General features: G+C 32.6%; 1 protein-coding gene across 1 annotated transcript in view; it reads right to left on the bottom strand.

The window, feature by feature from the left end:
* Nucleotides 1-741: 741 nt before the first annotated feature.
* LOC118204394 (bone morphogenetic protein 7-like) overlaps nt 742-18,819 on the bottom strand; it is a 61,046-nt gene continuing 42,968 nt past the window's right edge. Inside the window, exons 6-8 of the mRNA XM_085822248.1 lie at nt 7,248-7,252; nt 4,594-4,653; nt 742-1,518 (exon numbers count right to left, since the gene is read on the bottom strand). Coding sequence (XP_085678374.1) covers nt 1,258-1,518; nt 4,594-4,653; nt 7,248-7,252 — 326 coding nt within the window. The 3' untranslated portion in view covers nt 742-1,257. The remainder of the gene's footprint in view (nt 1,519-4,593; nt 4,654-7,247; nt 7,253-18,819) is intronic.

Here is an 18,819-nt window from a genome sequence, read left to right as displayed (position 1 = left end):
CATCCATCCTGTGACCCTTATCAGATAATAATCTCTAACGACAAAAAGGTTTTACCAAAGTGGCCGAATTATGAGCATTTTTTAACAAAGATTTTTCCATTTGAGTTAAATAAATAAATACCTTTTCATGCGAAATTCGCAGAGGCAGAAAAATAGGTTTCTTGAGCCTTGCTACAAATTTAACAACAGTTGCTGCTTTACCTAACATGAAATTACTAATCGGCAAGACCAGAACTTTTATTTTATAGAATATTATATATATATATTATAAGTGTATTACACAAAAGGGCATTAAAAGTTCCAAATGTTATTTTCAATTTCAATAAAATCGTCTGAGATATAAATACCACATGTCTGCGAACATGTGAATAAGATCTTTCTATATTATAGAAATGCATTTGTGAATATATGAAATTAATTTTTTGAACTTGAAACTGATGTTAAGTTAATCATTTAAAAAGCAATTTTATTTAGACGTCTTAACATTTTGCCCAAATTATTACTTTATATTATAAATGCTATACATAAAATAGGTTTCTAACATGTGTAACAGGCCAACTGCGAAATTTATAGCTTCACTTCTAAATGTTTATGATCATCACACATATTGAAATAAAATGTAATTATTAATCAAATTGTTATTAAAGAGCTTTATATTATATATAGAGAGAGACTCTGAAATCTCTTTATACATTTCTTGCTCTAAATCTTCTTTAAAAGGAGATACGTTTTTAAAAAAATATTTCGATATTTTTCTTTTCATACGATTTCAAGTTCAAAAAAGAAACGAATTGAAATTCTTTTTGCTGTAGCTAAATAATAATAAAAAAAATATATTGGGTGTTGCATTGTAAAGTTTTCGAGTAAGGCAAAAAAAAAAAAAAAAAAAAAAAAAAATTAAGTCACAAGTTTTAAACTTCGTTGAAAAAGTGTGGAGTTTCAACTCTAAAAGGAAGCGAAAGGATCTAGGATAAAAAATTTGTTCTCGAATATCTCTTTCAGTGTTGCATACATGGGTATGGATCTTTGTGGGTTTAACTTTATGAAATATAATTAATATATTGCTAATAGAGATTTTTACTTTACAGGAACAACTTGAAAAATTAGACTTCATATTTATAGAATGAATACCCTAATACTATTTCTATAAAACTCTGTATCTTATTTTAAAAAAATCTGAAATTTGAAATACATGATCAATATACATGTAGCAAACTTTCTAGAATATCTTGTTCAGAAAAGTAATAGTTTCAAGTATTAGTAGCATCCACATGACTTGACAACCATATTTTTATATTTCTTCAGAACAACATTGGAATTATCATCAAAATATATCACTGAAACAGGAGAAAGTTGTGATGGTGCGCAGCAAGGTTTTGGAGCTTTAGCGGGATTGGTCAGATGGACTAGAGCTTGCAGTATGGCATGATTTGTTGCATTCATTTGGCTGTTCATGGGAAAGCGACAGCGACCTTCACAATAGAAAGCACCGTATCCATCAGGGGCTATAATCCAGTCCTGGAAATATAAATAAATAAATTGCGAAATCTCTAAGAAGATTAACACAATCTCTGCATATTCTTTTTTTAGTACCAAAAAATATATATATGTATACCTTTCTTTAGTACTGTGTATACGTTTTTTAGTACTTACTCCTGCGAAGGTTGGCGTAACCCCTATCAATCGATAGTCCAGTGCTGGCTATGAATTCGCATACTTTGAGGCCTCGTGCGTGAGCCCCATAGGGAACGTTTGGCATTATTGTAGTCGTGTTATTATTATCCTGCATAAACCTTTCTAGGATTGTCAGGATTGGTGCAATGTCCTGCGATGGAGGACAGTATACCGTGATTAGTATAAATCTTGAATAACTGCCTATTGCAAGCGCTATAATCTCCGGAGAGTTGAAAAGTTCCAGAACTGGGAGATTTGAGTCCGCTATAATCACTGCAGTTTTTGCATCTATTCGAGAGTAGAACTTCCTATATTTTGTGGGGAACACGTACAGTTTGTTCTGTACTGTGTACGGTTCCTAAATACATGCTACTTTGAGTTCGTCGTTCTGTTCAAAATTTATCTTTAAGTTGTCTGTTGCACTCTTGGAGTGCTTAAGATTAATCTGGATTATTTGGATACTATCCATTATATGTTCGTTGATTTAGTCGTCCAAGCTCTTTTAGACTCTCATGGACATTTCTTATCTCGGCTATCGTGTTAGGCATCGAGGCCTGTATTATATGGTTTATTCACCTTTGTGCAATTTTTTCGTCACAATTGGTTTTCTCATGGTCTGTGGAGCCGCATCCGGCACAGACTTTATCTTCTTTGCAATATTTCGCTGGATGGTTATACCCAAGGCATTTCACCACATTGCGAAACCTTTATAAACTCCCTTACGTTGTTTCTTGTCTATTGTATGCTCAAATTTTTCGTTTTCATAAGGATCTTGAAAGCTACTGGTCTATAGATAGAACACAGTGCTGTCCAAAGCGGGCCTTCATGGCGAACAGGGCCTCTAATTTACTTTCTGCTAGGTCGGTGTTCTGTGTTTTAATGAAGTTTGACATTATACACTGTTATTCTGGGATTTCTTTTTTGGGGATGTTTCGTCTCCACTACGTCTTTCAGCTTCTGATTTTCATTTATGGCCTCTTCAAGTATTGCTAGTTCTTCCTTTTTCATAACTTCTTCTACGAGCCCTCCTTTGTTGACCCTCTTTATATTTTTGACGCCTACTTTGAGTTTCTCTGGATTGATGTACTTCACCAGCTTCTCCTTTACCTCGCTGGATGTGCTACCCTCAGTCTTAGGATAGACTAAGACTGAGACAGACATGCTCTGTCTCTTCTCGTGTTCTCGATTGTGGTCGTATAGACCTAGAACTACTTCTGGATGGCCGTCGAGAACTTGCAACTTCTGCATAAGACAGCTTTTGAGTAGTGACTATTCTTGGATGTATGTCTCTATATTCTTAGTTTGTTCAATTTGTGCTTCCAAATTGGATATTTTGTAACTCTGCTTCGAGACTGTTCTTAACATATGGTCAAAGAAACCTCGTATCTTTTTGTTTGCTTTTGTGGGAATGTCGTCTCTATTTAAATATCCAATTAGATTAGTATAGCACTCTGAAGCCTCCTGATACTCTATACTGGCATTTCTCAAAGTTATATCAACGTTTAGCTGTCGTGTACTGCTCTGTTTCTGTGCCTTATCTATTATTGGAGCACTGGCCGACTGCGTTTCATTTTCGGTACGTTGCTCCTTAAGCTCTTTATTTTTTGGACGAACCATCTCACTTTGTGATTTAAATACCTCCAAAATAAATTTTAAGCAAAAATTACAATTTCACCGCAGGAATTGAACAAACTGACCAACGTGCAGAAAGATTTAAATTTGGGGCACCAAAAACACTTCAGTTAGTGGTGCACCAAATGCCTAGCGTCACCAAACATCTGCCACTCTAAGCCTAGCGCTTACTGAAAATTACAAATGCATATAACCTTTTTTATACAAATACCAAGGTCAAGATTTTCAATATATAGGTAGATAAACACATATAAAATCCTATTTTATACTCAAAAGTTATTTGCACAGTATATAAAAACCTTGAGAGACAATGCTTACTCAGAATATGCAAATGAAGGCGGCAAACAGCAACAATTTTAAAAGTCTTCCTATTCTCAGAGATTCATCTTCTTCGCAGAAAAAAATACCACAAATATCGCAACCGGAACTAGTAATCCATGGAAGAATCACATTTTCACAAACACAAGTAGTATAATTACCAAGATTTTAGCACTTTTAACGGAGCACACAAAAACCACAACCAATATGGCCGCTGATATGCGCACTTCCTTAAGCAGGAGATGTGAAACATGTGCAATGTCCTTGCTCGGACTCGAACCTGGACCTCTCGAATACGCGCCGAGTGTGCTACCTTTACAGCCCGATGGCATGCAGAAAGGAGGGAGAAAATACCTTATAACATCGTTTCATACATTTCTTTTGTAAGTACGCTACATCTTCTAACAACCAAATTCAGCAATTATATTTTTCATGCACGACATGACTTTTCTGGAGTTATTGGAACAAAGAAATATGAAAATTATAATAAATATTTTGATTTAAATATCACGTATAACTTTAAGAGAGCTTAACTATGTAAAGGTTTTTAATTTGTATTAAAATACTGATACTTTGATTACACTTATATGAAAATAAAAAGCATGATATTATGTTTTATTCTATAACTATACTGCATACATGTTTTGAAAGTTGTAATTTAACAAGCAACTACACCAAACAAAGAAAAATTTTGTATGTTAAAATGAAATCTTCGAAGCTCTGATCGAAAATGGAGAGTTTGCTCAGTCCACTTCAGAATGTAATATAAAACATATGAGAAGGAGACACAAGGGTTCGATATAGTAAATAAAGATTCTCAAATTTGAAATGAGGGGGGGGGACGTAATGTTTAACTGTTTTAATCTTAAAGGATCTCGCCCAACAATATGCGTTTTCAAATGAAATAATTAAAAGCAAATTAATACTTAGTACATTTTTTAACATGAAATTATGAAGCTTATTACTAACCTTCCAGCCTAAATCCTTGAAACTCACATACAGGGCCCATCTTTGACAGTCTCTGTTATTCTTATTTGAATCACGTTTTTCCTGGTGAACCCCTAAAAACAAGAAAGGTAGTTGACCATAAAAGTACAAATGACACTTATACAGGTATTACCGTACCCCGTTTTGAAGCAGAAAAAATTGTCAAAAGTGTACAATATTGTGCAGTAGATTTCCCCGCATAATAGTCGCACCTAGAATTTCACAATAAAAATTGGCAAAAAAGTGCGACTATTACGCGAGTAAATACGGTATTAAAATTCAGTATACATTAGTGGAAATTTGAGAATAATTTCATCCAACATGTTAGTGCAATTCGTTTTGAATAGTTTTCTTATTGTACATTAGAATTAATATTTTCTTCAACCTTTCAGAACTAATACAATGGTGCGATCGGACCATTCATCCCTTGTACCGATAGAATGCAGCGTGATTTGAGCAAGTTTACGAATCGTGAATTATATTACTTGCACTATGAAGGTTTGAAAGGGGAAAAACGCAGAACCGTTAACAAGATAATGTATTTCATTCATAAGGAACATTAAGATCGACTTTAATAGCAGTAAATTTCACCATACTTATACTAACACTGATATTACAAATAGTATAATAACATTTTCTCATATTTGGTTCGTATTTTGACGTGATATATTGTCCGATAATATATAATATAATATATGTAATATCCGTCAATAAATTTCATTACTTTAAGTAGCTTATTTGAGGACAATTTGTTATAGAAAAACTATAGAGTAAAAAATGGGAGGAAGAATTCTTCTTCTTATTGATATCAATACTAAACTTTAAAGTCTGAGTATATCTGATTAACAGCTGCACGTAATGAAGAGAATCAATTAATAATTTTATTAAGGGAATCGACGTAATTGTCACTGTACTGAAGAAGAGTGGATGAAAAGGGATCATTCCTTTTTCGGATAAGAAGGGACTACCCTTTTACTAGTGAAAAGTCGCTTCGTCGGAGGTTGATGCCATTTTGGCCCCACAGCGGGATCGGATGTCACTCCTTAGCTGTCAAATACGACACTTTCGAATTTAGAGAGTAAGTCAATTGTTAGTTATTTATTCTGAAGATGGGACAGAAATGAATTTCAAGCACTAATTAACTCGTAAGTGAAATAAATTACACTTCTTGATTGATAACTTATTCCTTACAACGACTCAAAATAATTGCAAGCTTGCACTTACGAGTGCTCAGTGATTGCATGACACTAAGAAAAAATACCCAACTTTTCTATCCCTCTCGTAATAGACGAAGGGCATCCTAATAGAAAAAAATGTTTGAAAAACTAAGAACTGCATTATTTTGCACGAACATGGTTGTCACTAATAGCCAATATTCCTTATAAATGGAACATTTGGTTAAGATGAGAAATTTCTATTTTCGACTTTCAGATGTTGTTAAAATTCTACGTAATAATAATAATAAATAAAGAAAAATATGTTTGAAAAAAAGGACGTAAATATGGTATGAGCCGAAGTAAAAATGAATTGCATTAATATGCATATTATACATTTATTTGTATAATATGCATATTAATGCAATTGTTTAAAACAGCAATCCCGTACTCATATTGAATGTCAGCCAAATGCACGATCAGGAAGTACTTAGGGTTATTATTTAAACTAATGAGTTATTATCATTTTGGTCTTTACTGTAACTTCTCATTCTGTTTTCCTCATCAACATGTAAATGAGATAGCTAGTATTTAAACTGAGACTTCTGGATTTTAAGATGAAACGTATTCTACATGTTAGTTTCTGCTAGCTTTGATACTTGTAATTATTCGGCATTGCTTTTTAATTGCTGCCGAAACTTTGATTTTGATGTTCTGGTAGAATTAATGAGCCAGCTTCGAGCAATATTTAACTGTGTAATCTTTGGCTACTGTTTCACGTTTAATTTAAATCTGACTGTTCTGTTTAATTGCATAATAACCACGAGCCTGGGCTGATATTTTTAGCATGAGAGAATGTGCTTATGTTCTAAATTATGTTTAAATAAAATGGCTATTTAAAAACCTTCTCACGACTTTTAGTTACTTCGGACACAGTGATAATTCACTTCATGTTTGATAGAGTTTTTGGACTAATTAACATTTCCAGACCAAGTAAAACTTCACAAGTAGCTATTAACAAAATGGGAGTGAATACATACATATATATATATATATATATATATGCATACTCTGCACCATACTTACCCCTAATGTATGGATACACCTGTTTATAACATGGGTTTACGGGTGATGCATGTGTGTGATGTGTTACGTATAAGTTAATATGTTTGGGAATTTTACTTTTAAAATTTATTTCAATAATGTTCAGTTGTATTTTCTACTATATTTTTCTGTATACATAAGAGCGCCAAAAACTCCACCTAATGTGTACTGAGAGGAGGATGAGTTAGCGGAAATGTCGACTTTTATGGAAAAAAAGCTGTTTTATTCACAACTCATGGTATTTTATGCAACACCTAAATCATTTGTAATTCCATCAATACATATCTTTCGTTCCGTCTTTTAAGGTATCCAATTTCATTTCCATTGTTGTGTTAATGTGCGTCCTTTTCTTTCGTTATTTTCACCTGCACAGATAACAACATCTGCAACGCAACATTTGTAAGCCTGGATATAAACTGAGACTTTCTACCCAGAATTAATTGAAAGTTTAGCTTACAGTAGGGTATAACCATAAACAGACTAATATCTAACAACAGAAGAGTACACTTAAGTGAGCAGTAATTGACAGAGTTTACTTGTCTTTTTTCAGCCATTTTATTATTAACAGGAGGAATGGCGCAGAGTAGGAATTTTTACCAGAACAACAAAACCTGCCACCAAATTCATTAAAGTGGGTCTATGCAATAGTGCCACAAAGCATAAGATACACAAAAATTGCAAAGTTAGAGTTTCGTAACAAATCTTTGAACAAAACAGGAAAAAGCAAGATACGCTTAAATAAATACAATAATTAAAAGTGCACTTGTATTGTTTGCGATGCAGAGGCAAGATAAAAATTATTACGGTCTAGCTATTGATAAACCACATTTTTTCAAAGATAATGCTCTGCTTCACCAGTAGATTTGGAATATGCAGGAATCGTGTGTCAAGTTTGCGAGACTCTATTATACTTACTTTTTATTTATGAAATTTAAATTTTATTCCCTTCTCCCACTGGCTAAAATTATGAGACTCTTTTTTCGGTTAAAATTTTCTTTAAATACCGACTCATTTACTAAATATTTGTCAAAACCTATATAAAAAATAATAATTAGGCTGAAGAAGAAATTCAAATTTATATTATTTGTCTATATCTCTAGGATTCTAAGCACCGTTTAACATCAAATGTGTGAATCAAAATGAATTCGCGAGTCGTAAATCTGCTTCGGGGTCCAGGCTTTTAAAAATAAATTTAAATCAGAACGTAGGAAACGGGATGTAAAATGGGGCAGGGAAAATTTGGTGTTATAACTTTTTAGAGACACAGAGAGTTAAAGAGAGAAAAAGCTAAGTTGTAGTGTCTCATTGAGCGAAGTATAAGCTTCAGAGCAATTTTTCATGCTAAAATTAATCCAGGAGTTCTTAAGCTCAGGAATTCCGGTGATAACAAAATGCATTCATGATGAATTTGCCCCTTGGAGCTCCTGGAAGGTGCTAAGTTAGAACTGCAATAAGGGAAGTAGGCGTCCTACACATGTTCTATCGGATATAAGTCCACAGAATATAAGGACCATTTATTCTCTCTCTATCCACTTGCGCTAGATTCCTTTGCTCTCAAGATGATCGATCACTAGTGCAGCGCGATGTGTGTGTGTGTGGGGGGGGCTGCTGAGCATTATTGTCCATTAGGAAAAAGTTATTACCGGTCACAGCCCTGAACAACTTGACAAAAGTATCAAAAACTTCATCACAGTACATTTCAGCATTCAATAGTTACACTAGTCAAAATGTGTAGATCAGTGCATTTACGAATGCTGTCCACCAAATACCACGATTTTAAAATCTTTTAAACCATTACCTGTAACAGATGTTTTCCGGCTTATTGCATTTATTTTGCCCCCCCCCTTCGAGATTGCAACACGGCTGGAAACACTCTTCAAACGAAAACAAGCCTCATCAGTAAAAAAAAATCAGCTGTAGTCCGTGGTCCGTCAATCATGATGATCTTTGCACTGCTGAAACCGGGCGCATTTCCCAACTCATAGTAGTAAGACTCAAATCATGGGCTTCCTTGCATACAGATATCTTTTATGCAACCCGTGACTATTTTAATAATCGCTGTCAAATTAGGTTAAGCTATTTGGTCATGGCAAACCATATGAGCGTTATCTATCTGAAGTTAGAGATACCTTCGTGGAAGATTTTCAGAGAGAAACTGAATTCATAAAGTCAAACTTTTCTATAGTGTATGTTAAATAAATCAATAGGAAATTCATGTCATAAATGAAAATCATGTGTAACACCAGATTAAAAGAATATTCTGAATTTATAAGTTAACGCATATTTAGCGTAAAACGCTGTCATTCTTAAACCTAAATCAGGGAAACGGGAAAAAAAGGTTATAATTCCTTGTAAAAGAATAAAATTCCTAAATTGCGTAAAAAATGGCAAGTATATTTTCTAATGACACTGAAATACTAGTGAAAGAAGCACTTAAAATCTGAAATGACCAAAGATGTTACATACGAGCAGCATATATTATAAAAGCCTCTTTTTTATCACAAATCTGTTGTGGATTAAGGTGTGTTTTAAGCAGGAGGTAATGTTTGTGAAAATATACTAGCTTTTCTGAAATGACTTATAATTAGATTTTCACTTTCTTTTAAGAAAAATGATAGTAGTGTAAAATGGAATGTGAAAGGCATTGCAGTCCGACAGCGAATTAAGTTCGGACTATATTAAGTTCGAATAAATTAATCAAGATTATACGGTAGAATTAAAAGCAACAGGAGTTCAAAAGAAATTTTAGAATTAAAAGTAATGTGTCAAAGTTAAGAAGATGCCATTGGATAAAAGCACTGAACACTCGTAATTTTGGTCCAGTACTGAAAAAGTGGGTTTGGGGAATTTCTTTATATAGGTAATGTAAATAATTGCTGATTTCCCTTAAAAGTTTTCCATGAAAGTAGATATAGAGGCAAATAACTCCGGAAAATGTAAAATTAGCAATGTATCTAAAATATGAAAAATAATAGTATGAGTGGTGTAAATTAACCTGAAATATTGAATTGCGACTATCTTTAATATCAGAAGTTGCAAAAATTATTTTAATGTGAGTGTATGAAACAGTGACTATGGCTAAAATTCTAAATGAAAATTATGGATGCTATTAAAGGTTACCGATATTCAAAACTAAACATGATGTTAGAAATCTCAAAAGACTTTTAAAAGTATATGAGAAATAAATATTGACATCAGCCATAAACGATATCAAACTGTATAGCTAAAGCTATAGAAAGAAATTTCGGCGTAAAATTAAATCATGTAAATGACCGGTTATGATCGGAGAATGTAAGAAAAATTATGAAGAAATGTCTGGATATGATGGAAATTATAAAATTCAAAATGTTAAAAAATTGTATTAGTGTCTAAAATGGAATAAAATATTAAAATTGTGTATGGTGAGACCATGACAGATGAAGTAAATTAAGCACAACTATGAAATATAAACTAAGAAAAAATGATTCAATGGAATCACATAAGAAAATTAAGTTATACCCTTAAATTGCTTAATTTAAAAACATTGGACAGTGTAAGGAAGGTATTGTTGCTAAACATGCGAAAGAAGTTAGAAACACTGCATAAAATTTAGTAAAACAGTTAAGGTAATGAAAAATAAACATATCTTTATAAACAGAATATATAACAATAAATTAAAATTAAAGTGTTTCGAAAACTCGAAAGGATAATTAAAAAAAAAAAGCTTAAAAATTATGTTTAAAATTAAATGTTGCAATAAATAATGTACTATATATTAAATAAAATATGTATAATAAATAAAAAAAGTACGAAAGAAGTTAAAAAATTGCATCTAAAATTAAATAATAATACTTGTGTAACTAATAAACAGCATGTATATGAATAATTACGATAATTACGTACGTAAAATACAAGTACATTAAAATTCAGAGTATCTTGAAAAGGATTATAAGAGGTATGAAAAAAATTCTGTGTAAAATCAAATAGAATATAACAAATTAGGAACGTTATATATTAAAAATTACAACACATAAGTATGTTATTATGAACAGAAAGTATAAGAAATAAGTTCAAATCACAAATTAATGGAGAACTATAATAAATAAACACCTAAAAGTAAAATTAATTTTTTTTTTTTTTTTTTTTTTTGCCAGATAGTTTTATTTTTATGAGATGAGCAACTGTCTTTAGAGGGAAGTCCTTTTTAGGATTTTTTCCTGTTCGTAACATGCAATGCTTTTACAAACGAGTATTTGATGATTTAAATGAAAGACTTAAAAAAGTTAAGTCCAAAATATATAACTTTCAGAACGTTTTCCCCAAACTAAGATGCACAAGCAGCAAAAATCCTACTGATCCGTTGCCAATTTTGCAAACTAAATTCAAATATGAAACCCAAACTAACAGTAGCAAGAACCATGCAACTCATCTTAACCAACAGTCTAAAAAAACTCCCCTCCACTCCTGACGTCATTGATGATCACGCTTGGACCTTATAAGAAAGAGACTAACCCAAACGGGTTTTCTCCCTTGTCTGAGGAGTTGCCGGCTGTCACCTTGATCACATCCGGAGGAGTAGGGACGACTTGCAGAAATTTAACATTGGTTGCCTATTGCAGCGTGTATAATTGTCAAGAAAAAGCTGGTTGTAGGGCCTCATTTCACAAATTAGAATTTCTCCATATTTTTATTTTTGAAATTGAGATCGATTTTTAAAAATTTAGCATATTTATCAAGCATAATTAACTTTCCAAACAATTATAAAGCTATTGCATGCTTTCATGACGGGATTTTTTTTTAGCTTTTCCTATGCTGTAAGGAAATTTGTAACTGCTTCTTTTAGAAAATAATATTTTCAAACTAAACTAATAGAAAATTTCAAACAAGCAATTTTCTCTTGCAATTTTTATGCTTTTTATTGGTGTAAATAAGTAAAAAATAATAAAATATTTAAAAACGAATTTTTGAAAGTTTTGTTTAAAATTCTAAATTGTGCTGCTTTTTTAAAATTATAGATGAGTATTATAGCAATATTTCTATAAAGGAATTTTATTTCAATTATATTTCATAATACATCATAGTGATAAAGATATTTGACTCCTTAAAAATTTTTATACATTTAATTCTAATATTAAAATTGTATTTAACCGTAATAATTAATTTTGTTGTAATTTATAGTGATTATTTTTTTAAATTTATTTTTAGTTCTCTATAAGATTTTTTTTATTTACTGCTAATTTAATTCATTAGCCCAAAGGGGCGGTAGCCTAGAAAGGCTGTTAGTTTCGAAACGGCATTTTGCGCCATTTTACTATAAATGTCCGTGTCTTCTTGCAAATTGTTGTTACCAAATATTATCGCCCTCTATTATATGTAAAGAAATTAAATAATGAAGAATCTGCATGAATACATGTATGTTTCTCGCACTGTGACAAAAACGACAGTATCTAGAGCCATTAAATTTTGAATAATGTAATCCTTCACCCGAACATAAGCATCTGGACGGCCGAATTTCGAATTTGTTTTAATCTATTTCATATTTTGTAACTGAGTTTGTTAATAAAAAATTTTAACGAATTTTTTATTAACAAGTTCAGAGCGAGCACTGTACGGAAAATAACAGTTCCAAAGATCCAGTGCAGAAATTCTAAAGATATGCTGTTTTCAAATGTATGTGGTTTACTGGCGAAGAACATGATATTCAATAAATATAGGCAACACACAAAATTTAAAAAAAAAGAGTGCTTCTAGATTTTATCTTTTTTTTTTTTTTTTTTTCCCTTCATTACTCTCAGAAAATTTTATGCTCCGAATTTTATGAATTATTAAAATAAGTAATCCACTTTAATGTTAATAATTTAATGATCATATAATCAAATAAATATGATCGTTTTGTAATGTTATTATGGTTTAGAAAACCACTGCCTGAAAATGTTCATTAAATTAAAAAAAAAAAAAAATTATCTGATCTTGTTTAATTTTACCTTATTTCTTTCAAAGCATCGCGTACTATCAACCTTATTTAGTTTTACTTTATTTTTACGCAAAATTAAGTTCATAAATTTTGTGCTTAAAGTTTCTACCGTTTTACTAAAGTAAAGATGTTTGTACAAGAATTATGCGTGAAAAAAAAATACGCGAAATGCAGTAAAATGTGCTTTAATGAGATATATTAAATCCTATTTGGAAAAAACTGTGGCTTTCATAATCTCATCACTATACAATATATCACATTTAATAATTAGAAAGAGTTATGTGATACAAACGCCATAGGTTTCAGTGTTAAAGAAAACCAGATCGTCCCTACTCTTTCTTGCCGACATGTCGGTGACGCGCGCCCCGCCCACTGGGTTAGTCTATTTCTTATAAGGTCCATGTGATCCATGGAGGTAGGAAGATGGATGGAGTCGCCCTAAACAGGTTTCTCCCGTACCCTGCTCTGAAGCACCGGCGATCCCTACGTGGTGACCAAAACATTGGGTCATTTACCATTGAGTTCTATGGGATTTGACACGTTCGGATGTAAATATTTTGTAATTACGTCGTAAATATACATATAAATGTATATATTTTATTTTTCTACAACACTTCAGAGTCCTAAGTATGTGAAAACAACATATTTTTAAACAACATTTCATTCTGAACGAAATTAAATCCTATACTTTTCACAGGACAGTTTTCTCAGAATGGTTTTATTTGAATGAAATATTTTCACAAGTTTTCGTTAATTACATTAGAAAAAAAAAATTAAGGTAATTCGATTTTATTCGATTAAGGTACAAAAATTAAGATCAAACTTTATTGTATTATTAATATTAAAATTATGCATTATTTCTTTTCTATTGATAGAGCTTCTTCCTAAAATACTTTCTTAAATATGACATGATTTTTTGGCTTCTGAGGCATCTTTTAAATCGAAAAATGTAAGTCAATTTATAATTAATGCTCTATTCGGTTCATTTTAAATTAGAGAATTATTAGGAATTAGCGAAATACTTTAAATAAGTATTTAGCTAATTCCTAATAATTAAATAGGTATTAAATAGTACTTGACTTTCTCTGAACATTTCTGAAAGGGAATAAAATAAGTTTTTTTTTTTTTTTTTTTTTTTTTTTTTTTAAAGTATTATTTAAAACTTGTAACTGAGTTATAAAATGTAAGGGGAATAATTCTTTTAATTATACTTATCAGATTTTTTTTTTATCCTTCATTTCAACAATACATATTCCAAAACTCTATTACTTTCTTAAGTGTGCATCTCATAGCATTTGCTTTACAATACCTTTTAACAGATTGCTTTCCAATACGAACAATTCTTGCTTAAATAGTTTTATAACGCATTTGTCAACAGGATTTTAATTTATGTTTACAATTCAATATTAAGGTTATTATATATTTAGATAACATTTATAATCATTATAAATTAGATACATTTAATAATTAGATTTCTTCACAGTACTTTCACAGTTGTTTATAAGTGAATCAATTCTTCATTTCAAATATATTTATAAATAATTTAATGAATATTTAAGTATTTTGTCAAAGGTAGATACATGCTTTTTGCAAACACATGCATAAATACCCGTACATATTTCTTATTTTTCATTTCCGGCATGTGCAAATCTTTAATTTCTGTGCATTCACTATATTTTTCGTGTAAAATAATTTACACTAATTTAGCATACACCCGAAAGTTTTACATAAAAAATATATATGAATATAATTTGAAGGAAAATTATAAGTATTACTTTTAAAACCCACTCAAAGGTCAGTTTTTCTTCAAAATTCCTCCACGATGGCATCTCTCTCTTTAGGCAGATAGCCCTTGCATGCGTTACTCTATTTAATAAAAACTTAATCTGACCTATGTGCCTAATTACAAATATTTTAACATACATAATTTTATATTTATAAAACGTGTAAGCCCAAAGTGATTATTTTTCAGATATATAAAAGTAAAACGATGGGTTTAAAATGAGCAGCAGTAAAGCCTCTCCTCTAAAAAAATTTTAAAAGGTACATGTTATAATAATATATGAATGTGAAAAAAAATTGTTTTATTTAAAACATTTTGACGTTTGGAAAATAAAAGTAGCGAATACTCTATCAAGGGTATCGAAATACGTATACAATTTTAAATGTACCGTAAGGTATTTTTCATTCTTTAAGCATAACATTTTTCTTAAAATCTATATTTTTGTAGTGCAACAGCTTATAATTTTATGAAACAAATTCATAATCAAAATCGCTGTTGTTAGTTATCGTAAAATAACCAAGATGTGATTTTTGCGTAAATGTCACTAAACTATACAAATTGCTATTATCCATCACACTATGAATGTTTCTTTCATGCGAAAGTGTCCCTTTTTCGATTTCTATGGAACTGTCGTGTGTCGAAATACTATCAGAATCTTGTCAAGCGAGCTTCTGAACAAAGAACACCCAGGGTTGACACTCAAACAGGAGAATGAAATTCCCTGACTTTTCCAGGTTTTCCAGGTGTGTTTCAAGAAAATTCCAGTCTATTCGCGTAATGTACTTTGGCTACGCTAAGAGGTAAATTAATTATGGTATTACTTGTATTGTGTAGCAAATTCACTTAATTATTCAATAAATCCCAAAGGACATTTATTCTTAATTATTCTTGGTATACTTTGTTTGATAATTTTGTTTACTTTTCCACTTAAGAAACTTAATAAAATTTAAGATATATAAATTGGATAACAAATGTATGTTTTATTTAATTATTACTCATGATCATCACCAGTTCAACACGAGGCTAATCCGGTCCTTATAAATCACAATGCAATGCTAAATAGTTAGGTTAGATTTTAGGTAAATTTAATTTGTGTGAGGTATGTTCTTAAAAAGCACCTTAACACTTGAAAACACAAATATAATTATAATAGTTGTTTTCTCCATTGAAGATTGAGATTAGAATCTTCCCAATCTGGAATAAAATAAGGCTTTTTTTGCAGACATTCTGCAGCTAAACGAAAGAAAGAAATCTATTTTAATAAATTGAGGTATTTTATATTTATTTCGCAGCATACATAAGGAAAAAATATGTGCATTAAATTTCGTGATGGTATGTCATCATACTGCTAGAATTAATTTCAAGATTATGCCAGAGAAAATTTCCTGAAATTTGGAAATATTATTTACTAATAATAAATAAATTTAGAGGGAAGAAGCATCATTAAATTATACGAATAACATAAAAATAAAGATAATTACCTAAAAATTGAATTAGAATAATCAGCGATATTTTAGCGAATATAGTTATATTACATGGTTAGCCTAGATGACAGATTACTATTTTTTTATTTTACTGCAAAATGGCAACGTATTTATTAAAAAGAAAAAAAAAAGTTTAAAAAGATTTTGCGGTAAAATTCTAGTATACGGTAAGGCTTTGGCACGATTTTGAAAATTGTCGCCAAGACCAAAATGACCCGTTTACTGCGCATCATCATGTCGCCAAATCCCATTGTACCATACATGGAGATTATTCTAACCAAAGAACGTCTATGCAAAGAATCTCTGATTCTTTGGTCTATGTAAAGAAGAAAAGGTTCCATACAAGTAAAATGCTATTATGCCGCTAGAATGCGGAGGGAAAATATGCCAAGGGATTTGGCGACGGAACCTGGCGGCCAGAATTTCCCTCTCCGCGATGTGTACCGGAAATTGAGAAACACGTTAAGAAGAAACGTTCTTTGACAAAAAGAAAGCTACGAAAATCCGTTTTTAAATTATTGCGAAAAGGAAATTTATAAAAGGAAAAGGAAAGAAAGGTTTTATCAAAGGACGTTTCTTCTTAGATTTGTCGCAATAATTTTAAAAACAGATGTTCGTAGTCCCCCCCCTGAAAATTACTAACCCATGAATTAATTTACTTGCGCCAAAAAATATTTTCTTTTCCTTTAGAGTTTAACCACTTGCGCTAAGACTAAACTTCACGGTTGCGGTGCCGTGCGCTACAATATAGCAAGCGGTAAAGTGTCTCATTTACGCCGCTCCGCATCTGCGAGTGCAATCCAGAGCTGTAACTCGAAAAATAAACAATCTCGTTGTTAGGCGACGTGTGCACCATGTTATTTTCATTTTTGCGATAAATGCTTATCGACGTGGTGTTCACGTCGCTCGCAGTTTGAGACAGAAACATCTCGACGTGCCTGGCACGTCTTTTTAGCGCAAGTGGTTAAAGAAATTTTAAAGGATATTCATTTAATGAACTCTTGATAACGTGACCTTCGAACTTCGACACCGGTTTCCAGCTTTGGCGGCAGATATATCACGCATGCACAGCTGTTTCCCTCTATGATGGAACGGAGCCACGTCTGTTGCAGAGAGGTTTTCCTTCTTTACAATACATATTCTTTGATTCTAACCTCCATGGTACCGTATACTAAGATTAAACCCATTTTGTTCTCGTATAATTTTGTTTTATACGAGAACAGGTACTTTCTTTAGTTCATGCACTGCACATGCTATTCTCGAGATTACTGGAAACCAAAAGTTGCGGGAAACTTGCTTTGCCTTTCTAAAAGACAATCAAATTGGAGCTGCGAAAATTGGCTCTATGCCAGCTGCCCGAATGACACTCACGTGATACGCAATTCGCCAAAAAAGTTATCTCTTCCGACGTCGGCGCAAAAATCGCTTTTTTTGGCGGGATCATTGTATGAACTTCCCTGACTTTTTCAGATTTTGACAAAAATACTTAAATTCCCTGACTTTTCCCTGAATTTTTTGGTCAATTTTCGAATTCCCTGATTTTTCCCGGTTCTCCCGGTTTTCCAGGTAGCGTGGCAACCCTGAACACCCCATCTGGTGACCCAAGCTTCAAAGCAGTGTTTCACTTTTAGCGCGGGTTGGCCCCTCCTCCCTTTCCTACCTCCATGATGTGATCACGCTCTCTTCTGTGACGTCACTGATGACGCTGCCACTGTGACATCACTGACCACGCCCCTGACCAGGTGTTGATGAACCCCCCATTCATATATTACTGATGTTGAAACGACTGATGTCTTCGCGAAACATCTCGGAAAGCAGTTCACAATGAACGATTTTCCTTCAGATCAGAAATCCTAGTTGGGAAATTCGTTAATAACTGAACCAAGGCTCTTTCCTCACGCTATTATTAAACTGTGTAATAGCAACAGTAATATTGTCATCATCGTGCTTGTCGCACAGACTGTATAGTGGTTAGGGAAGCCTACTACGGTACCGAAGGGCCCTGGTTCGAATCCCGGAGAAGACATGGGTGTTCATAAATGTATAGTGTCGGTGCGGCATGGCGGCACTCTAAATATGCGGCGAGCCGAAAGTCCTCTCGTGTGGATTGGTTGGAGTGGAGAGGGCTGGGAGACCCCTGGGGTACTCTTCCTCAAAATTGGGGAAGCAAAATAAAAGTCCAATCTCTCTTCGGAGTACGCTTTGGCAAGCATTGTTCCATGTAATGGACACGACAACAACAACAATAAAACAATTTGAAATTCAAAATACGGGTTTCCAGGTGCCACGTGCTGGTGCAAGACTACGTTGTTCGAAATTTGATGGCTCTAGGCAAAGAATATGTATTGTTAAGAAGGAAAGCTTCGCAGCAACAGGAGAGGCACCCTTCGAACGAAAAGGGAAACAGCTGCGCATGCGTAAAATATCTGTCGCCAAAAAGCGCCAAAACTCGAGGCTGATGTCGACGTTCGCGTTTATTAAGATTTTAAAGCTGTGTGACTCCATTTACCCCCCTCCATATTTACGGATATATAAAATCAGACATCAAAACTACGATATGGATAATGCAAGTTCAACAGCCAGTGAAACTGAAATTTCACCTAATTTTCTTATTCATCTTAATCCGTGTTCCTCAATTTCCTATACACGTGACGGAGGAGGAAAATGTCGGCCAGGTCCACTACATCATAGAGGGGGAAATTCTCGCAAACAGGTTCCGTCGCCAAATCC

The sequence above is a fragment of the Stegodyphus dumicola genome, chromosome 8, assembly GCF_044657685.1.
Source record: "Stegodyphus dumicola isolate Sdum_Otavi_A_Nest chromosome 8, ASM4465768v1".
NCBI classification, from domain to species: Eukaryota; Metazoa; Arthropoda; class Arachnida; order Araneae; family Eresidae; genus Stegodyphus; species Stegodyphus dumicola.
Note: the sequence above shows the minus strand (reverse complement) of the source record. Positions and strands in the feature narration are given on the sequence as shown.